The sequence below is a fragment of the Malurus melanocephalus genome, unplaced genomic scaffold (genome assembly GCF_030028575.1).
Source record: "Malurus melanocephalus ecotype Western Australia unplaced genomic scaffold, MMel_1.1 scaffold_457, whole genome shotgun sequence".
In the NCBI taxonomy this organism is placed as follows: domain Eukaryota; kingdom Metazoa; phylum Chordata; class Aves; order Passeriformes; family Maluridae; genus Malurus; species Malurus melanocephalus.
In genome coordinates, this window is record NW_026623689.1 from 173090 (window position 1) to 193104 (window position 20015).

General features: G+C 51.2%; 2 protein-coding genes across 5 annotated transcripts; both read left to right on the forward strand.

The window, feature by feature from the left end:
* Positions 1-1235: 1235 nt before the first annotated feature.
* On the forward strand, positions 1236-16181 carry SEC11A (SEC11 homolog A, signal peptidase complex subunit). Of its 4 annotated transcripts, XM_057380519.1 has the most exons (7): positions 1236-1403; positions 1502-1611; positions 3204-3353; positions 6062-6181; positions 6648-6705; positions 15120-15229; positions 16134-16181. In XM_057380519.1, the coding sequence occupies exons 1-6, from the start codon at positions 1353-1355 to the stop codon at positions 15210-15212; spliced, it is 582 nt and encodes a 193-aa protein (XP_057236502.1). In that variant the 5' UTR covers positions 1236-1352; the 3' UTR covers positions 15213-15229; positions 16134-16181. The 4 variants fall into 4 exon arrangements, with proteins under 4 accessions (XP_057236502.1, XP_057236501.1, XP_057236504.1 ...); XM_057380518.1 differs by lacking the exon at positions 16134-16181 and having other exon boundaries at positions 15120-15276; XM_057380520.1 differs by lacking the exons at positions 15120-15229; positions 16134-16181 and adding an exon at positions 6848-12101 and having other exon boundaries at positions 1244-1403.
* On the forward strand, positions 15454-19276 carry NMB (neuromedin B). Its single transcript, XM_057380522.1, has 3 exons — positions 15454-15659; positions 16134-16336; positions 19005-19276. Exons 1-3 carry the CDS (start codon positions 15527-15529, stop codon positions 19050-19052), a joined length of 384 nt encoding a protein of 127 aa, XP_057236505.1. The 5' UTR covers positions 15454-15526; the 3' UTR covers positions 19053-19276.
* The last annotated feature ends 739 nt before the right edge of the window (positions 19277-20015 follow it).

Sequence of the window (20015 nt, forward strand, 5' to 3'; positions counted from 1 at the left end):
AGTGGGGTCAACTGGAATGAACCTATCCTGGAGCTCCCGATTATCAGTGCCTGGGCTCCCTGACCTGAAAGCTCATTCTGAGGGGAGAGGAGCAGAGCACAGCTCACAGAGGCATTGGAACCAGTGGGAGCCACCGTCCTACAGCATGGTGGGGGCTGGCRCTGCATCAGTAGCTTCGTACCTTCTCTCCTGCTGCGCCTTGGCATTACCCATCCTTTAGGAGATGTTTCTTTCCATGTAGTCACATTGACTCTCTCTTTCCTCCCTCATTCCCTGTCACACCCACGCTTTGTGTAATATAATTACCTTCTATACCATTATTTTTTCATTCTGTTGAGCCAGAACTCCGCTCATTATTGTTTACTCTGATGATGTTTAAATAATTTAAGAACTATTTATCTCCTTGCTTGGGCTTGTCACCATCTGGTCTTGCCATGCTTGGGTATGGCCTGTTGGGGCTGTCTGTATATTGGATGGTGTTTTGGTGGAGTAGAGATTGGATGTGGCATGTTGGTTGGATGTGGTGTGTTGGTAGGATGGGGCGTGGTTGGGTGGTGTGTCAGTTAGATGGGGGTGTAGATTAGATGAGATGTTGCATTAATGGRGTGTGAGGTGGATGGGTGTCACCTGGGTGTTGGTTCATGGGTATTGGCCGCATGGGGTGTTCACTGGATGGGGTAGTGATTGGAAGAGTCATCAAAATAATTGGGCTTTGGTTGGATGGCTTTTGGTTGGGTGGAGCAGCTCTGGAAGTGGTGTTTCAGTTGGAGGGGTGTTTTGGTGGTTGTGGAGTGTCGGCTGGATGTGGGGTGTGTAGACTGTCGGGTGTGTGTGTGGGGTGTTGGGTGTGTGGAGTCTGTGGGGTCTGTTGGGTGTGTGGAGTGTGTGGGGGGGGTCTGTTGGGTGTGTGGGCTCTGTGGGGTCTGGGGGGGGCTCTCGGGTGTGTGGGCTCTGTGAGCTGTGTGGGGTGCTCGCGGGTCTGTGGGGTCTGTGGGCTGTGTGGGCTCTGTGCAGTCTGTTGGCTCTGTGGGCTGCTCGCGGGTCTGTGGTGTCTGTGGGCTCTGCGGGGGCTCTCGGGTGTGTGGGCTCTGTGGGCTGTGTGGGCTCTGCGGGGGCTCTCGGGTGTGTGGGCTCTGTGGGCTGTGTGGGCTCTGTGGGCTGTGTGGGCTCTGCGGGGGCTCTCGGGTGTGTGGGCTCTGTGGGCTGTGTGGGCTCTGCGGGGGCTCTCCCGGGTCCGGAGCGCCCCTCAGCCGCGCCAGCTCCTCGCGGGACGGAAGCGGCGGTGACGCGGCAGCAGCGCGGGCGGAAACGGAAGCGGGGCCGTGCGGGCGGTGGTGGCGGCGGCGGCGGCGATGCTGTCGCTGGACTTTCTGGACGATGTGCGGCGCATGAACAAGCGGCAGGTGCCGGCGGGGCCGGGGGGGAATAGCGGGGGGCGGGTGCGGCCGGTCCGCCCTGCCGTGCTCGGGCGGCGGGGCCTGACCGACACCCTCCCCCTCAGCTGTACTACCAGGTGTTGAACTTCGGCATGATCGTGTCCTCCGCCCTCATGATCTGGAAGGGGCTGATGGTGGTGACGGGCAGCGAGAGCCCCATCGTGGTGGTGCTAAGGTCAGTCCCGGGTTGCGGGGGCTTAAACCCTCAGGGGTTTAACCGGGCTGGGGAATCGCCGGGCCCTCGAGGGGGATCCCCACAGGGATGGGGCRGATGGAGGCTCCTTAGAAATCGAGACGAGGGAATAGTGAGGGAAGAGGGAGTGGGTAGARTCAGCATCTCACCTCGCTCTGTCAGCCTGGATTGGGCTTAAGATGGCTGGTGAAAAAGAGGGAGAGGGTCTTCATAGCCGGGCAGGTAGTGATGGAACAATGGCTTCTTACTGCCTGAGGGCAGGGTTACGTGGGTCATTGTGAAGAAATCCTTCCCTGTGAGGGCGAAGAGGTTCGGGCACGGGTTGCCCAAAGAAGCTGTGGCTGCCCCATTCCTGGAAGTGTTCYAGGCTAGGCTGGACAGGTGTCYCTGGCCATAGTAGGTGGTGGAAYGGGATAGTCTTTAAGGTTCCTTACAACCTATCTGCTATGATTCAATGGTGGTCCATTCAGAGCTGGTTCTGAGCTTAAGGGTTGTCATTCTGTAACTGGATGTTTTGGGTGTCACCTGTTGTCCTTGCTGCAGTGCCCTGCAGTGGGTACCACCAGTGTTGCTCCCATCCTTCTGCTGCCTGGGACAAATTTCCTGRGCTGCCATCAGATGCTAGCACAGATACTGCACAGGGCCTGCTCTGTGGCCACATTGGCCTTTTCTGTGTTTTTCTGTGTCACTGTTCATGATGTAGAAATGCTGTAATGCTATGACCAAGTGCCAATTACCTGAACTTTCTCCTGATGTGAATCACAGGGCAGATGTTTCCACTGTTCCTCCCACTAAGCAAGACAGGGGCCATGAGGTCATGTCCCCTCTTCAGTGATGTGATCTGCTGTTCTGAACAGYGGCTGCTGTGCTCTATGGAGATAAAACACAAATGCAAGTGACACTTGAAGTTCATAGTTCTGTTTTGCATTATTTATGTGGAATTAGGAAGGATACATTGTTGGTAACAATGGCCATTTACAAGACAAAAGAAAAGTAACTTGAGTTGTGGTGCTGAAATGAGATCATTAAGCAAAGTGATGAATCGCCGTAACAAATTTTTGGCAAGTCCTTGTGTCTATTCCAGATGGAAATGCAAGAGCCTGATGTTTTCAGTGTTTTGTTCCTGAKGATAGTCTATTTATCTGCAAAAAATAAATTAACAAGACTTCCCAGCATTACRGAGCAGCCAGCATTGCCCTGCCAATGGTGAGCTCACAAACCAAAAGATAGCGTTCCTCAGCTTTTTGCTTGTTATGAAGGCTTTTCCCTTTGGATCTGCTTGTAACACCAGGTTCTGGCAGTGCTCTTCTCCCAACAAATCCAAACTGTTCGCAATATGGTGATTGAAAACCTTATTTCAGTAGAGGTTACACAGTTGCCTAGTCTCCAAGGTGGTTTTCTTGAAACCTCTTCACCAAAGTTTCAGCCTGGTCTTGAACACTTCCAKGAATGGGGCATCCACAGYTYCTCTCTCTCATTGARGTTCTTGTGAGRTTTTTCTTAAAGGACTATAAACTCTGAAACCCAGTTCTGAGGTTTCAATATTGTTCAATTGTTCCTCTCCTCTCTTTCAGTGGGAGTATGGAGCCTGCTTTCCACAGAGGCGATCTCCTGTTCCTCACGAACCGAATTGAAGATCCGATCAGAGTGGGAGAAATAGTTGTCTTTAGGATAGAAGGAAGGGAAATTCCTATAGTCCATCGTGTCCTGAAAATCCATGAGAAGTACGTCAATAATCTGGGGGGTTCTACTGCTGATATTTTCYTAACTGGTATTATTCTCCATCTCCTTGGGTAAAAGAGTGGGTGGGATGTCAATCATAGATATCTAGGTGCTGTAGGAAGTAGCATGAAAGTTTCAGACAGACAATGTCTGCCCTCCTTGGTTTGCTTGTAAAGATCATCCAGCAGAAGGCACAAGCTGGAAGTCCATGCCAGTATCCTGGATTCTCCAAACTGTAGAATCATGGAATTGTTAGGGTTGGAAGGGCCCTCAAAACCGGTCTCATTCCACCCCCTGCCATGGGCARGGACACCTTCTGCTATCCCAGGTTGCTCCAAGCCCCATCCAGCCTGGCCTTGGATACTTCCTGAGATGGGGCAGCCACAGCTTCTCTGGGCAACCTGTGCCAAGGCCTCCCCACCCTCACAGGGAAGAATTTCATCCCAATATCCCATGTAACCTGGCAGTGGGAAGCCATTCCCCCTTGTCCTCACATTCCTTCTCAAAGCTGACCAGCCTCGTGCACATAAATACACCACTGAAATTCTGACTCGGAGGGAACGGTGCCTCTCCCAGTAGGCAGAGCACATTCTTTGCTGTTCATATTTATTCTGTACCCAGAACTTTGAACAATGTCACTTTTCAAAGYGTTTTTCTTTGATACTTCCAATTTAAAAATACGATCAGTTAATAGTGCTARTCCTGGATTCTCTAAAGTGAAACTGTTTTTATCTGAAATAACCAAACACAAACCTAATCTTTAKATTAGGAGAGATAAACTGAAAGACCATTCTGTGACCTGAAGCAGGGAGCTGAAGGCAGGTTTTGGGTATCAGATGCTTCTATCACTATTTTAAGACTAATTTTCTAGTGCCAGTTTGGAAGTGAAAAGTCTGCAGAAGCTGACCGGAGTGTCAAAATGCTGGAAAACAGAAATAGTGTTCTCTATACATTTTGGGGCAACTCAGGCCCCAGTTCACGTCAGTATTGTGTCAGTGGAAAATGTCTGTTACTTGCTGGCCTTTTCTTCTTGTGTCAGCACAAAATTGAGTTAATTCTTTATTACTAAGTGAGTCTGCAATCAAAATTTACTTAGTGGTTTTGCAGCAGGGCAGCCAGACCAGACTTCACTCACCTCAGACAGCAGAGAAGTGCACCATGAGTTTCTCGCTCCACGTTGTGACAGAGCCTTGACTCTGCTCAATAAGGTGTTGCACTCCTATGGCGTCACTCTTCAGAGCTAAACTGCATTATCTGCACCTTTGGGAATCTGTATCGTTCTTCAGACAATGTCTCTATGCTCCTGGATTGTTTCTTGCTCCCACACAACAAGCCAGATGTACTTTGGAGAAAGAGCTGAGGGTTTTTTCCCTTTTTCCTTTCCGAGCTTCTCCTGTCAAGGAACCTGTTGGTGTTCAGGCAAGATGCAAACAGCCTGAGCTCCACAGAGCCACGTGCTTTCCCATTCTGCCTTCCATCTGTCATTTCTATCAGAGCTGAGATTCAAGCACTGAGGATGCTCCTGCTCAGCACCTGCCTGCAGGTGCCACAGGAAGGTGACAGTGGCCATTCCCTGAGTAGTGGCATGAGCTGCTGTCAGGCATCTGAATGGGAATGGCTGGGAAAGGATCTATAAAGCTTTTTTCTGGTCAAAGCAAAGATTCATTTGCTCTGGGATCCCATTTCTGGCTAGCTAATTAATTCATCTCAAGGATGAATTAATGATTAGGGAGAGTATGTTGTGATATTTTTCCTGCCTTCTGCAGGTTACAATTTCAAACACTAGGTCCTAGTTCTTTATGAATAGCCTCATTTCTTCCTTTACATGGAGTATCTGGTCAATTTTTGAACCAGTATAAATTTTAGTCAGCCAAAATACCTTTGCAGATAGACGTGGTTTAGTTTGCACTGTGTATATTTCTGCATAGCACCTTCTCTGCCTGGTTTTAACTTCTGAGCTCTTTTTGGTGCCCTCTGACTCTTGCATTGGAGGAGACAGTGAAAAGCTATTTGATTGTTGCTGTCATTTGTGGTGGACTATGTCATATCTCCCATCAGTTCTGTCTTTTCCAGACTGAAGAGTCCTGGTCTGTAATTTCTTGTGTGGAAGTGGTTCCAGGCCTTGTTAACCATTTTTCAACCTTTGCCAGTTCTTCTCTCCATTGCAGAAAAGGATCTGGGGGGTCAGCATTGCCCAGAGCATTCCAGATGTAGGCACATCATGAGTTCATGCAGTGTCATCATGGTACTACTTTTTTTTTCTGTCTCCCTTTCCTAATCAGTTCTAAGTTTCTACGCTTGCTTCTGCCCACTGCTGTGTAGAGCTATGTGCTTCAACCCCAACCTCTCCTTTTGGGTGGTAGCAGGGAGCAGAACCCACATCTGTGTGAAGGAAGAGAAGCGTCAACAAAAAAATGGTCAAAAGCCAAGATGCAGTAGCTGAGCCTGCGCTGGAAATGGCTCATCCTGTTGGTTCTGTTCTGAAACTCTGCTGGAAAGCTTGGCTGGGGCCAGAATTCATTCTTCCCATGGCAGTTTTTTCCAAACCGTTTGCTTTCTACTTCATTTGACGGAGTTTCCCTTTTTTATCCTGCTTGAATTTTAGGACAGGTTGCTTCTAGTGCCCTTGTGTTGGTTTCTCCATGCTTATTGTAGAACAGCTTTTAACAAGTTCCTGTCCTGCCTTACCTGGTTGTCTTGTCTTTACCAGGCAAAATGGAGACATCAAATTTCTGACAAAGGGAGACAACAACGCTGTGGATGACAGAGGGCTCTACAAGCAGGGGCAGCACTGGCTGGAGAAGAAGGACGTAGTAGGACGAGCAAGAGGGTAGGTGAAGTTGAAAATGATGCGACTTTTCACACTGCCATCCCCCAAAGCCATCTGGTAAATCCTCCCTGGTGCTGAGCTGACCCTGTTGGGTTTTGTAACCTGCCTGAGAGTGTGGAGTTCAGTTCAGTTCTAGTTTGGCCTAAGCAAAGGCATCAAGTTGTTAGTTGCATCTTGAGATGTTGATGTTGGGTGGACATGGATGTAAGGGCAGGGTGTGCTCAGGCCTCATCAGAATTGTCATCAAATTTATCCTGGGAGGCTAAGCCTTAGCAGGCAAGTGAGATCTGAGTCAGCAAAGGCTAAAACACACTCTGGGGCTGGTTGTCACTCAGCCCTACTGCCACAGCCTTCCTGCCGAGGAGGAGGTCCCCAGCCTGCTGATCACAGCCCTCAGGATGCTTGTGTGACTCTCCCTCTGCACCCTGGAATAGTGTTYGTTTTAAGGAAACTTTTATTTTTGTAGATTTGTGCCCTATATTGGAATAGTGACTATCTTAATGAATGATTATCCAAAATTTAAGGTAAGAACTCTTCAATTTCCTGCCTGCTTTTCCCACCCCAGCTAAAATTTCTTCATTTGAACACAGGCAGAGCCCTGTGCCCTGCATGTTTACTGCTGTAGATGAGTGTGCACTCCTGTGTCTCCTCTGCTCTCTCTTCCAGTATGCAGTCCTCTTTTTACTGGGTTTATTTGTGCTGGTCCATCGAGAGTAGTCCCTGAACTACGGGTGAAGGTGCCATGGATTTTTCTAGTTTTAAGTGGCTGATGGTCCRATGTGCCAGGAGAAAGAAGAAAACACGCATTTCAAAGCTTCTTGTCAGTTTGGGTTTATTTTGGTTTTTACTGCGTAAGGGCGAATGTTTGTCACAGTATTTCCGATGGTTTGTCACATTTTAGCCTTTTTAGTGAATTTTTATATTAAAAAATTGAGTCAAACTGTTTAGTGCTTGTATTTTGAAGCTGAGCTTCCTCTCCAAGTGCCTCTGGGACTGTGTCTTCAGTCTGTGCCTGGTCTGGCCTGGTGCCCCCTCCCTGTGCTGACTGAATTGTCCAATGGCGAGCTGTAGCCATGATGGTTTTTTTCCAGTTCAGAACTAGAATAAAGATTTTGCCTCTTGCCACATTCTTTGTTACTGCTCTGATGAGAGCAGCCTCCTAGTCCAGGTTCTGGGGGATACCTGGGCTTTGCTGTTGCGGACTCCTAGAGCCACTATCTAGCTTGTCCTCTCTTAACAGAGCAGTAGCAGCTGCTCCTCTCACATCCTTTTGGAGAATAATCTGTCCTGAGCTGTAGATTGTTCCATTTTTCTGTGTTTCTGTAAATCACACTAAAATAATCTGCTTAAAGACTGGAAGGTGTTCGGAGCAGAATATGGCAAAGGATTACTTTGTGCATTGTGGCACTAGGTAACTGAAGGACTGAGGTGGGAAATACCCACAGCTCTTTGGCAGGGATGATTTAGCAGGATGCAGTTATAAAAATTGCTTTGTTTTGAAAAAGGGTTTCAGGTCTCCAGCTGGCCATGTCTCACAGCTCAGCTGAGAGCTACAGACTGCCCTGAAGTCTGAGATAAAAAACCCACTTGTCACCTTGTGCAGCAGCTGTCTTTTCTGAGCTTCTCATTCAGGTTTGTAATCCTGCTGGTGCAGGTGTTGTCAGAGAGAGCCCAGGAAAGAGATGCAAGGCAGCGATGCTGCAGCTTATCAGCTCTTCTCCATGTCTGCTCCAGGATTCCAGAGCAACAGGGATTATTGCAGATGGTCACTGCAGCCACATGTGGCTTGTGAAAAGCAAAACAGTCAGGAAAAGCAAGGACAAAATGCAGTGGGGTGTTTATGGCTGTTTGCAGTTTCTTGCATATGTCCCTCATTGGGTTTGTCAGGTCTCTCCCATCTCTGGAGGTGAATTGTGCCATTAGTTATGTCCATGGGACCATTTGTCTGGTTTTAGTGTTACCAGGTTCTTTGTTCCCTGTGTAGGATAAAGCGAAAGTCACTTGTAGGGCAATGCAAAGAGTCTGAGACCAGGTTCAACCCCCAGCACTGAGTCTTGGGCCGGCGGCTCTTTGTAGTCATAACTTCCTAATAAAAATGGTTATAAAATCTGTATCTCCTGCCCCAATGTTAGAGTCCTTGAGAGGAGAGTCTGGTTAGTTTTTCTGTAATACTTGATTTAAGGGTRGAATGTTCTGTCAAAAGTCAAACTCAGGCAGCAATGARAGCACATGGAATCTTGGAGAGCTGTCATCACTGTGGAGCACCTTCCTGAGGGCTGGAGCAGCATTTCTGCCTTTGCTGCTCGTGCTGAGCTGGAGCCTGTCCCTGCTTTGCCTTCAGCTTGAACAGYTTTGTGCATAAGTGGGTTTTAGACTTGGGCTCACACAAAGGGCTGAGTTGAACTCATCTGAAGGCTGCCAATCAACACCTCCCCGTGAGCACTTGCTGGGAGTGCTGCTGCTGCTGCTCTCTGAATCCTCCCTTCCACACCTCCAAAATTCTGCACAACATACAAAAGCAGTTGTGCTCCTGTCGCTGAGTTGAATTAATGAAAAAAAAAGGCTAAAGACAAAGGACTATAGAGCAAGGATTAGCTCTCCARCTGCTGAGACCCCAGTTCTTTGGCCAGATGATGTGTCCAGGGGGTGTCAAGTGGTGTCAGGAGTCCCWGGGCTGGGGGACATGGCCAGTGCAGGCTCTGGGAGGAGGGTGTGGGCAGCCCTCACATGGTGCTGTGTGAAGGAATTGAGCAGAAAGTGCTTCAAAAATGYAGGGTGCTTGGGTTGAGGGGTACTGGAGCTCACTGCAGCCCACCTTTGGGGGCTCYTCTCCAGGGCCTGCAGGTGCTTGTAGAACAGGAGCAATTGCCCTAAACCAGGGGCTGCCGTGTGGCATTTGGGGGTTCATCTCTGCAGCCCCTGTTCTGCCTGTGCAGCTCTGTGCAGCTGAGAATGTGGTTCTGTTACCTGCAGTCATGAAATGAGTTGAATCTAATTAGGGTGARGATAAACGAGCACTCAACCCCCTCACTGCTCCAACACMCACCACCTCTTGTGCCCCCTCCCAYCTCACCTCCTGCATTCCAGCAGCATTTTTCCTTCCACAGTAGGATAAGACGGTGCTGGGGATGAGCCTGCATGGGCTGGAAACTGGGGATGTGGGGGCAGGATGACACRGAGTTTTTGCTGGCTCCATCCCCASCAGATTTATTCTGCTTTGCTGAGCAGAAAAGCCACGGAGTGAGCAGGATCTCGGCTGGTTGGGTGCTGATGCTGAAGTGTTTGGGAGCACTGCTGAGCTCCTGCAGAGTCAGGGGGGTTGATGGTAGAACTTGATGTGCTTGTGTTTTATTTCGGTTTTATGCTACTTTTTTTTTTTTTTAAGATGTAACTGTCTGGGCAGCTTCAGCAAAGCCACTGACACTGGAGGCTTTGGAAATGGATGGAGATCTTGGTGTCACCACAGGAGTGGGATTTGCTTGTAAAGTATGTGGGTGTTGAACAGTCTGGTTYATCAAGGAGRAAAAAAAGAAAGAAAAAAATCTGCCAGGGCTGATTGCTCCTGTCTCTGTTGTGGTTACAGCCAAACAGGGCAGGTTTTCTGGTAGCTTGTCCAGTGCTTAATTACTGTTCAGTCATATCTGCAGTTGAGGGCATGGATTCCTTCACGGGCAGGAGATGTTTCATGCTGGGCTATGTCTGATTGCTGCTGGAATTCTGGTAGGTGATTTTTTTTCTTCTSAAAGCTAAATGCATAAGCCAGAGCGTGATGGTTGGGAGATGAGCTGTGAGGGTGACGTGCTGCGAGCTACAGCTCCATGAGACAGAGGCTGGTTTTGTGTATTTACGATGCTTGAACACGCAGTTGTTGATTAAACAGCAATGAGCATCACGGTGGTTCACCCAGATCTGTCCCTGCTTATTGCTTTGCAGGGATTCACAGGGCTCAGATTTGTTAGATGGTCAGTTCCCTGATGTCTTTAATGGGATTGGGTTATATCATGGTGATTCTCCTGCCTTTAAAATTGAGAACAGGTCAAGTGTATTTTTTCCAAGGAGAGCATTTTCAAAATGAAACCTGGTCCATGCATGGCTTGAAGACCACTCTGCAGGGGAAATACAGAATGCAAACCCAGCATGCAGCCCCCAGGATGTGCCMCAAGTTGGCCAGAAGGAGAAGAGACAGAGAAGGAGAGAAGGAAGAGAGGAGAGGTGCTTAGAGCTTGTGCCTGGGGGATGGCTCCTGTGCCAGAGCAGGGGCAGTGCAAAGCAGCTCTTTGTATGACCCACATGGTGTCAGTGACTCAGTGGCTGAATCAGATGAATCCTGGTTCCRTCCTGGAAGGTGCTCTGGGGTGATGCCAGAAGAGCCCAGCCAGTGCTGTTCCAACAGTGTCAGCAGCTCAGGGTGGGAGTTGATGTGTGGTGGGTGGCTGATCTGACCCTCTCATCACTGGGAGGAGACAAACCAGCACCCCACCCCAGSCTCGAGACACTTCTGTCCCTTTGTCATCTGCATCCAGATTCTCACGTCTCTGCAGGGATAGATCCACCTACCTGAGCATGTTGGATTCAGATAGGAYGCAGGGGCTTTCCTGAGAAATCTGATTCAGTGGTTCTATTTTGCCATAATTGGATGGCTTTGCTGCTGGTTCCTAGTCTGCCCAGCTATGAGAGCCCTTCTTCATGTTTGCTCATCCCTGCTTATTCCTCAGTTGCTGTAAAAGCCTGCCAGCTCCATCACACAGTCCTGCTTCCCCATGGAGCACGACCTGCCTCTGTGTGCTGGCCCTGCTTGTTGAGCACATTGTGTGTGAAAGCTGCTCCAGCTCATGGGAAAATTCATATATTTGTTCAATCCTAGCAGGACCTGTGAGTGCCTGATCTAGCAGGGTCCCRTAAACCTTGGGGGAAATACCTTCACAGAGTAGAAGAGCCTAAACAGGGATTTACTATAAAACCACCCTCTGTGATTCAGGATGGAGCAGAGGCTCTCAGTCTCTTGCTCCTTCTGCCCAGCTCCTCATCTTTTGTCTGTTTTYGGCTGGGATACTTCTGAGCTGGGCCTGAACTTGCTTGCAAGAAAACACAATTTTCTTCTCTTAAGTCTTCTTGCAGAGCAGTTATTTGTAATATGTCCAGCAGGCGTGGAGTGAGAGGGAGACCTCAGGGAAAACCACAGCTCATTTACAGCTTAAATGAAAATTGAAAATGAGTTGAAAACAAGATGTGCAAGATTTCAAATTTTGTGTTTTATAAACAACAGCTATTGCCTGTGGATGTAACAGAGGGATTTAATCTTTGTAAATAAGAGAAAAATGCATCAAAATAGACCCTCAGGCATGTGGCAGGACCTGGCTGTGGAAAAGTGGTGAAGAGGCTGAAGCAACTTAACTGCTACTAGGAGTTTTATTTGCACCAGGAGCTCTGTGAAGGAGACAGATAGGGACATTTGAGGCCATTGCTCTTTGTATTTGTTTTTTTTTTATTAGAGCCATCAGTTTTGAGMACACATTTGCCTACCCAGGTGGATTTTTGCAGGGCTTGGGAGGCCTGAACTCCACAGCATGGACTCTCACTGGCCAGCCTCCCTGGGAGATGCAGAGTCAATGCCCAAGGTACCAAAGCRTGGAAGCTCAGAATGATTTGGGCTGGAAGGGACATTAAARCCCATCCAGTTGCACTCCATGCCAAGGGCATAGACACCTTCCACTATCCCAGGTTGCTCCAAGCCCCATCCAACCTGGCCTTGGACACTTCCCRGGATAGCCACAGCTGCTCTGGGCAGTCTGTGCCAGGGCCTCACYACCCTCTCAGCCAAGCATCTTTTCCCAATATCCYRTCTGACCCTGTCCTCTGGCAGTGGGAAGCTATTMCCCCTTGTCCTGTCCCTCCAGGCCCTTYTTTGAAGCCCCTCYCCAGCTCTCSTGGAGCCCCTTTAGRYCCTGGCAGGGGCTCTGAGCTCTCCCTGGATCCTTCTCCAGGTGAGCACCCCCAGCTCTCCCAGCCTGGCTCCAGAGCAGAGGGGCTCCAGCCCTCAGCATCTTTGTGGCCGTGTCTGGACTTGCTCCAACTGGTCCATGTCTTTCTAGTGCTGAGGACTTCAGACCTGGAATGCAAAGCAGAGAAAAAGAAAACRGACCTTGCATTAAAGTGCTTTCCAGGTTGGTCTGTAACATTTGTTAGTGAGGCCCTCTTGTCTGTGCAGTTTTTACATCCATTTATTTTGCTTAGTTGTGGTGTTCTTTCTTACCTGGTGAAATCCTGCTTCATCTTTAGATATATTTAGAGGATATGCTACTAGGGCCTGTTTCACAGGTCTGTTACTGCTCATCCCTACATGGACAGGAGCAGGGCACAGGTGATAAGGAACAGGACACCCTAAGAGWATACTTGAAACTTGTTGAAGGAATTAGGAGGCTTATGAGCAAGGTGAACCCACAGGGATCATCTACCTGGATTTCCCAAAGGTATTTGGTGAGGTCCCTACACAAAGGCTCCTGAAGAGGAGAAGCAGCCCTGGAACAGGTGGTGAGATCCTTACAGGGGAAATAATTTGCTAAAAGGTAAAGAACAGAAGGGAAAAGGGACGTGGGAGGAGACTGGGTAATATAAAAAAGATGAAATTTAAATGTACATGAATATAAAATGGTGCACAGGGGGAAAAAACAATTTTAACTCTATTTATAAAACAACGGGTTCCAAGTTAAGTGTTACCATCTGGAACATCAGGGTTGTTACAGATTGTGCTGTGAAAATGTCAGTTCTGTGGTCAGCAGCCATCCAGAGAAAATGGTGTGTGGGGATTGTTGTGGGAAAACAGAGCAAAACAACCCTTGCTCCCTCCAGCTGCAGGCATCTGGAGAAGCTGAAGATCCCTGGAGCTTCGAGCTGTTTTGGGTGGGAAGGGACATTCCTGGAGGGTATGGGGCTGTGCAGGGCTGCTCTCACCCAGCACCAGAGGGTAAATCCCAGGGAGAGGGGAGGGGTAGTTCTGTGCAGACCCTCCTCTGCCTCGAGGACATAACCATCAGCAGCCTGCCATTTTCCTCTGGAGCCAATGCCGCATCTCCTGCATCACCTGTGGAAGTTGGTGTGCTGACCTCTGCCAGCACAATTGATTTATAAAGTAGAAATTCTACAGCTTTTTTGACAGACAAGCTGGGATGATTCCCTTGGAGGCTGGTAGCTGTTGGAAAGGTGAATCTCTGCTGAGCTGGAGAGAGCAAGTGGTGGAGGAGCACTGCAGTGGCAACTCCTACCTGGAATGCTGGAAGTCCCTGCGGGCTCCAGGTTGGGTGTCTTGCTCTGACCCACCAAAGGAACAAAGGCAGAAGCAGARCATCTACCACAAACCCCATGAGGCTGGTGACCAAGGTCTGGAGCTCAGGTCCTGGTGCCCTTCCCAAGCAGGTCCTGGATGCCAATTATTTTCCCCAAAATTAGGAACAACATCACTTCTTTGTGAAGACAGGAAAATCCAGAGAAAACATGGTCTCTGTTGGTGTCAGGGGCTGGTATTTCCCGATGCTGCTGTGGAGGAAGGAGTTGTTCCCAGAGCTCTGCCTGGATCACGGTGCTGGTGCTGCTGCTGCTTAGTGAGTGCTGAGCTCAGGATCCTCTCACCAGTTGTTTTCCAGTAAAGCTCCACTGGCTGCCCTGCACTGAGCTCCCCCTTCCATCCTCCGTCCTGTCTCTGTGTAGCTGTTCCATTGCTCTTTGCTGGCTTGAAATCAGGGTTATGGGCTCACATCTCCCACACACACATCATGTGGTCAAGCTTCAGTACTCAGCAATTAATCTGACATGCCCTTAGTTTCTGAGGCTTTACGGTGACACTGCAACAGGGCAGGAATTCCCTGATTTCCCAGCTTTTCCCAAACTTGCCTAGCAGTGCCACTGTGATGGAAAATACTCGTTCCTCTGCTCCCACCTTGGCTGAGGTAACACCAGCTGAAAAAGAAGGAAGATATGGGTTGTGCATTTAATTACAGCAGTGCAAAAGCCTTCATCCTGTTTGAAACACTGCAGCTTCCCACAGCTCATCCCTTGTCCCTGGGGCTGCCTGTGAGGGGCACTGAAGGACTGGCACTTAACCCTGTCACGCTTCAGTTGCTGCCATAATTGCCCAGGGCTCTTTCCTCTGCCCTCTGTAATTGGGATCACTTTATCCCTGGCTTCATCCTCCCTAATCCTACAGGTAACCCTTCAGCTTGCTCTTCCCCGCAGTGGAGGATTGCTGCTCAGTTTCCCAAAAAACACCCCTTCCCCAGGATGAGGAGAAACCAGACTTCAGCTGTGCCAGTACTAGGCAGCACCAGGATCTTCCTTCACATCCAGCRCCTTCTCTGGACCTCACATCCTCCTCCTTGTCCTGCCTTTCCTATACCTAATGCCTTTTCCAGACACCCTGAATTTCCATCCCTTTGTGTCTGTCATTGATTGATGTTGTGGGAAGTCAGCAGTGTCTGAGTGACTGGCTTGACCTGGTCCCAGGCCCTCCTCGTCACTATGGATCTGCCAGGACTGTGTCTGACGCCCACCAGACCTCACCCCAACCTGTGAGTCCAGACCCTGAGAGTATCCCTGTGTAAATATGGAACCCAGAGGAGTCCCTCTGGGCTACAGCCGAAGGACAAGAAGAAACAGCCCAACATGTGTCTTGGAGCCCTCCAATCAAATGCTTCCAGTGTCCTCTGGATTTCACGTCACTTGAGCCCTGGACACACATGGTCTGTGTCCCAGGTCCCCACTGTCTGTGTCCCTGGCATGGCTGGGCACAGCTCCTTCCCATTAATGGAAAAGGAGGAGCTCGTGCAGAACGTGATAATCCCTGGAGGGTTTGGGTGTAGTGATCAGGAAAAAATGGTGAGCAAAATCTCAGAGGGAGTGGAAAAGGTGAGAAGTGATCCACAGCTCAGGTGCTCACCCTCTGCAGAGAGATGCGCGTGGGATCTTCTGGGAGGCTGCTCTGGAAGGTGAAGGAGCTGGGCAGAACTGGCAGGTGCTCAAGAACAGGATCCTCGGATGATCCATGCCGCTAATCAGGTGTGCAAGTCGATGTACTGGGAGACAGGTTTGAGTTTAAGCTGGAAACGAAGCTCATGGCTGATTTCCAGTGCTAGAAGGCGGCGTGGAGAAGGTGGGAGCACGGACGAGCCATGACGGAGAGGTTTGGGAAGGGGGGGTCAGACTCGGTGGCGGGTCTGTCACGGTGCCGCACGGTGGGCACAAGCGGAGGGTCGGGTGTGCCAGCCCGGGGCGGGGCGCTGGGGGCGGAGCGCGGTCCCGCCCCGCTCCTATAAACGGGCGGCGGCGGCGGCGGGCGCGGGTCCCGCGGAGGTGATGGCGCTGCGCTGCCTCCTGCTGCTGCTCTGCGGAGCCGCGCTGGGACCCGCCGTCCACCTCGACTTCGCCGAGCACCGCAGCCAGGCCGCCAAGATCAAGGTCAACCCCCGCGGCAACCTCTGGGCCACAGGTACCGGGCGGGGGGGCGGACAGGGACACTCGGGGTGTGCGGGGCACGGCGACCTCCTGCCTCCCCGAGCGTCCCGTGGCTGCTTGTGCGGAGCCCTCTGCTCCCYCGGGCCCCGCGGTGCGAGGGGGATGCTGGCAGGAGCACGGTGGGCAGGGGGAGACTAGGGGAGGGGTGAAGCCACCTCCATCTGCATCCTCAGATGGTGTCAGGTCCAGCATCCCCATCGGGTCCGACATCCCTGGGTRTGAGGTTCAGCATTCCTGGGCAGCATCCCTGTAACCCCAGACATCCTGTCGGCAGGGACAGAGAGGGAAGTTTCCCAAAAGTCCCGTGCGGACTGAGAACCTGGGGTTTCTGGGTTTCCCTCGACTCAACTGGTTTGGGCATTAGGTCACTCGGTGCTCCTCGTTGATTTGTGCCGGTGYGGGGCACCCTCCCCGCCCCACCCCAGACACACCATGTGTGGTGTTGCAGGTCACTTCATGGGGAAGAAGAGCGTCACAGCCTCCCCACACCTGGAGTCTCCAGAGGARCCTGCCATGCCAGTGGTCTTTGGTCCCTCTCTACGAGCCCTGCTGGAGGACATGATGGAACTGCTGACCCGGGAGCTCCTGAAAATCCTCTTGCAGGAAAGGCTACTGGACGAGAACCAAGGAAAATACGACCTCACTGACCAGGTGAATATTGACTTAGATGGGGGGAGATGCTCAGAGCAGGGAGGTGGAAGGAGCTGTGCTGGAGATGGGAGCACCTGTGCGGCTGCTAGAGGTGCATTCCCCTCTTCACCTCCTTTTAACCCTCCTTAAATCACTTCTTAAGACCAGCCATGAAGGGACAGAGGAGAAGTGTCTTGAGGCTTGTGTCTGGCTGGGCGGTGACAGGTGCTTGGGAGGGGTGTGAGGATGAACAAGGAACCCTATGATGGAGCCGTGGCAGTAGTGATCTCCAACCCAGGGGTTTTTACTGAGTGGGTCTTCCTCAGCCTGATGTAGAAGAGGATGGTGGCCACTGTGGCTACCGTGGTGTCCCGCTTTCCAGGGACAGGGAAATCCTTTCTTCCTSTTATTTCTGCAGATAGGGACCTAGAGGGAAGCAGTATGTGAAGGGAAAGGCATCTGTCAAGCAAAGAGCTTYGACTCTGTGTCACTGTGATTGGGATCCCTCAGCACTGGGGGCACGAAGCTTTGCAGAGGGGAGGCTGGCCCTGCTGCTGCAGAGCAGGTTTTGGGGAGCAGGGAGTGAGCAGGAGCTCCGCTGGTCTCACTGTGTGCAGCAGATCCTCAGCCTCCTCACTTTGGCTTTTACCTTGGAGCTCACTCAGTTCTTAGCGGAAAACCTACCCCTGGGAGCCATGCACAGACACAGAACCTCAGGCAGGATGTGGAGATGGAATTGCTCAGTCCAGAGATGGAATTACTCAGTCTGTGTGGCTCTGCTTGTCTGTTGCCTCCTGCACACTTCCCTGGTGTCTCAYCCTTTCCAGTCACTGCAGGAAGTAACTGGGAGTCTTAAGGGATGAAATCCTGTTAGGTCARTCCCCCCAACGCTGTCCCACTGAGCCAGGAGCCTGAGGACTTATCCAGTAACACTGCACACAGGTAAAGCTACTCGTGCTATCCAGGGTTAGGTACGGCTTGCTCCTCTGCTTTTTTTGGGAAGGCACAGATGGAGCAGAGTTGCAGGGCTGGGAGCCAGAGTGCCATTGKTTGTTCAAGCACCTTCTTGACTTCCTTTTAGAAGATTAAGGTAAACTGAGGCTTCCTAGAGAGCTGTTCCCATCGGGTAGAGAGCTTTACACAGTGAAGATCCAGCTGAAGGTGTGAGCGCATCCTACTCCGTCTGTAGTGTGCTTTGCTGCTGCAGTGTTTGCTTCTGGGATGCAGCTGCAAAGGAGACGAGGGAGATTCTGGGCCCTTCCTCATCCTCTCTGAGGAGACTCTGAGCAGGAGGGCACTTGCTGAGGGGATGGRAGAGCTGGTGGGTGTGCTGCCCTGCCTTGTTTGTGAGTGTGTGGTGTGAGTTTGGTAAAAGTACTTCCTGCATAGGTCACTGCTCTCGTTGCAGATGTGACTGTGCAGAGGCTGCCCCAAGCGCTGGTGCTGCTCCACGGGTTCCAGCTGTGTGCCAGAGCCCTGCCAGCCCTGCCAGTGCTCATTCCCAGTGCTCAGGGGCAGCTGCTGGCCAGGTGTGGCACTGGGTGACAAAGCTCTGCTGCTGGAGAGTGATTTGGCTGCGACCGTCGTGGGGGAAGGTGGGATGCCCTGCACATGCGTGGCATCACAACTGAGCTGCTTGATGTGCAGCTGGCTCCTGCCCCTCACTTTCTCTTCCCAAAGCCTGAAGCCTCTTTTTAGCCAGTGCCCTGGTCCGTTGCTGGGGGCTGGTTTTGGTTTTGCTCTTTGGCACCTCACTTCCCCAGCTCCTGACCTCCTGCTTGTTTCTCCCGCCCATTCCCAGGGCATCCTCACCTCTGTGCTGTGGTGGATATTACAGAACTGCTTCTCCCTGGTGCCTCTGAGTGCTGCCCAGGTTCTACTGTTCTGTGTAACCTTACTTTTTCTTGCTCTTGTGGTTGACATGGTGCCAGTCCAAATTCCTGCCACCCTGACAGCTTTCCCCTCAGTGTGACTGTTGTTGGACACCAGATGTGAGCACCCAGCCTGAACTGATCTGTGTGCTGTGTTCCCACCTTCCTCACAGGCTTTTTTGTAGCCCTGGCCTGTGAAATTCACTGTCCATGCCCTGCTCGGGATCTGTCRCTTCCATCTCAGCTTTCCAACCACGTGTGGCAGACAGGGCTTGGCTCTCATCATACTGGGCCTTTGCAGTGCTGCCATGTCGCCTCATGTGACAAGGATTGAGCGAGCAGAGGAGGATCCTGCCCATCCTCTGTCAGTCCCTGGGTGTGTGGCATGAACTCCCCAGGATACAGAGACCGTGTACACGGAGTGGAAGAGCTCCAGGGCTGTGGGCAGAGCCCTTCTGCCTGAAGGCAGGTGCTGCCCTGCGTTACTCTAGGATCTGTGGTCAATCTCACAAACCCCTCTGTGACTCTTCCCTGTTGTGCTTTCTGTCTCTTATTGCCTTCTCACATTCTCTGCTGTGTCGCTCTCCCATGGCACTCAGCCCAGTGGCTGTTGCCTCACTGGGATGGTGATGTTTCCCTCTGCCGTCTGACAGTCATGGTTCAGCCATTAGAGCAGAGCTGAAGGCTTCTGGCTGTGTCCTCCTCGTGTGCTGTCCCGAGCCATCACGCTGCAGGACGGGCTGTTTGTGGTACCTGGCAGCTGATGGCGGGGGTTGTGTGCACGACCCCATGTCTCACCGCCGTGTCTTGTTTTGTAGGAGACGGGACTGTTAACAAAGGTGCTGGAGAAGTACTTCTCGAACTGAAGAGGTTCATCTGGGAAGGATAAGGTCTGCAAGGTCGGCTGTGCGTGGAGAACAGAAGAGATCATCGTCCTTGTGGGTTTCTGTAGCAACACAATTTTATTTATTGTTTCTGTAGTAGTGTTAGCAGCGATGGCGTGAAAAGTGGAGCCTCCCTGTATAGTTCCTGTATGTTTTGTGTTTTCTTGATGTCTGACGTCCCCTGTGAATAAAACTCTTTGCATAGACTTTTCTGTGGGGGTGGGAAGGCAGACCCCAGGGCCTGTGCAGGGACAATGAGGAGTGGGAGCATCTTGGGGCAGGGTGAAGGGAAGCTCTCAGCAGCTCAGAGGGGTTGGATTCAGTCCCTGCAGCCTCTGCTCACCRAAGGAGACCCTGACATGGCACAACATCACATTTGGTGAGCTGATYGTACCACTCACCACCGGATCTTCGTGACCCTGTTTGCTGAGGATTTTACCAGCAAAATCTTGTCCTAGCCCTGGCAGGATTTCTGACTCRGAGTCCCAGCCCCAGTGTTGATTGGCCAGACCATCCATTGTGTTCATTGACCAGGCCATCCAACACTCAGTCTGATTTCGAGGCTACTTTGGGATGATTACTTGGTGCACCCTCACCTTGTCCATGTGGTTAAACACTCACAGGGGCAGAGGTGCCGYCCCAGGGCCCTCTGTTGCTCAGGGGGGCTGGAGAAAGAAGCCAGGAGCTGTAATGGGTGAGGGAACAGCCCCATGAGCAGACTCTAGTTCTGCACCTTCTCAAAATGCTGCTCACGATGCACCCTGGGGCTGCCAGCCCCTCCTGAGGGTCGTGGCCTCACAGAATGGTTTGGGCAAGAAGGGATCTTGAAGAACATCTTGTGGCCGTGTTCCGTGGGCAGGGACACCTTCCACTAYCCCAGGGCGCTCCAAGCCCCCTCCAACTTGGTCTTGGGCACTTCCAGGGATCCAGGGGCAGCCACAGCTG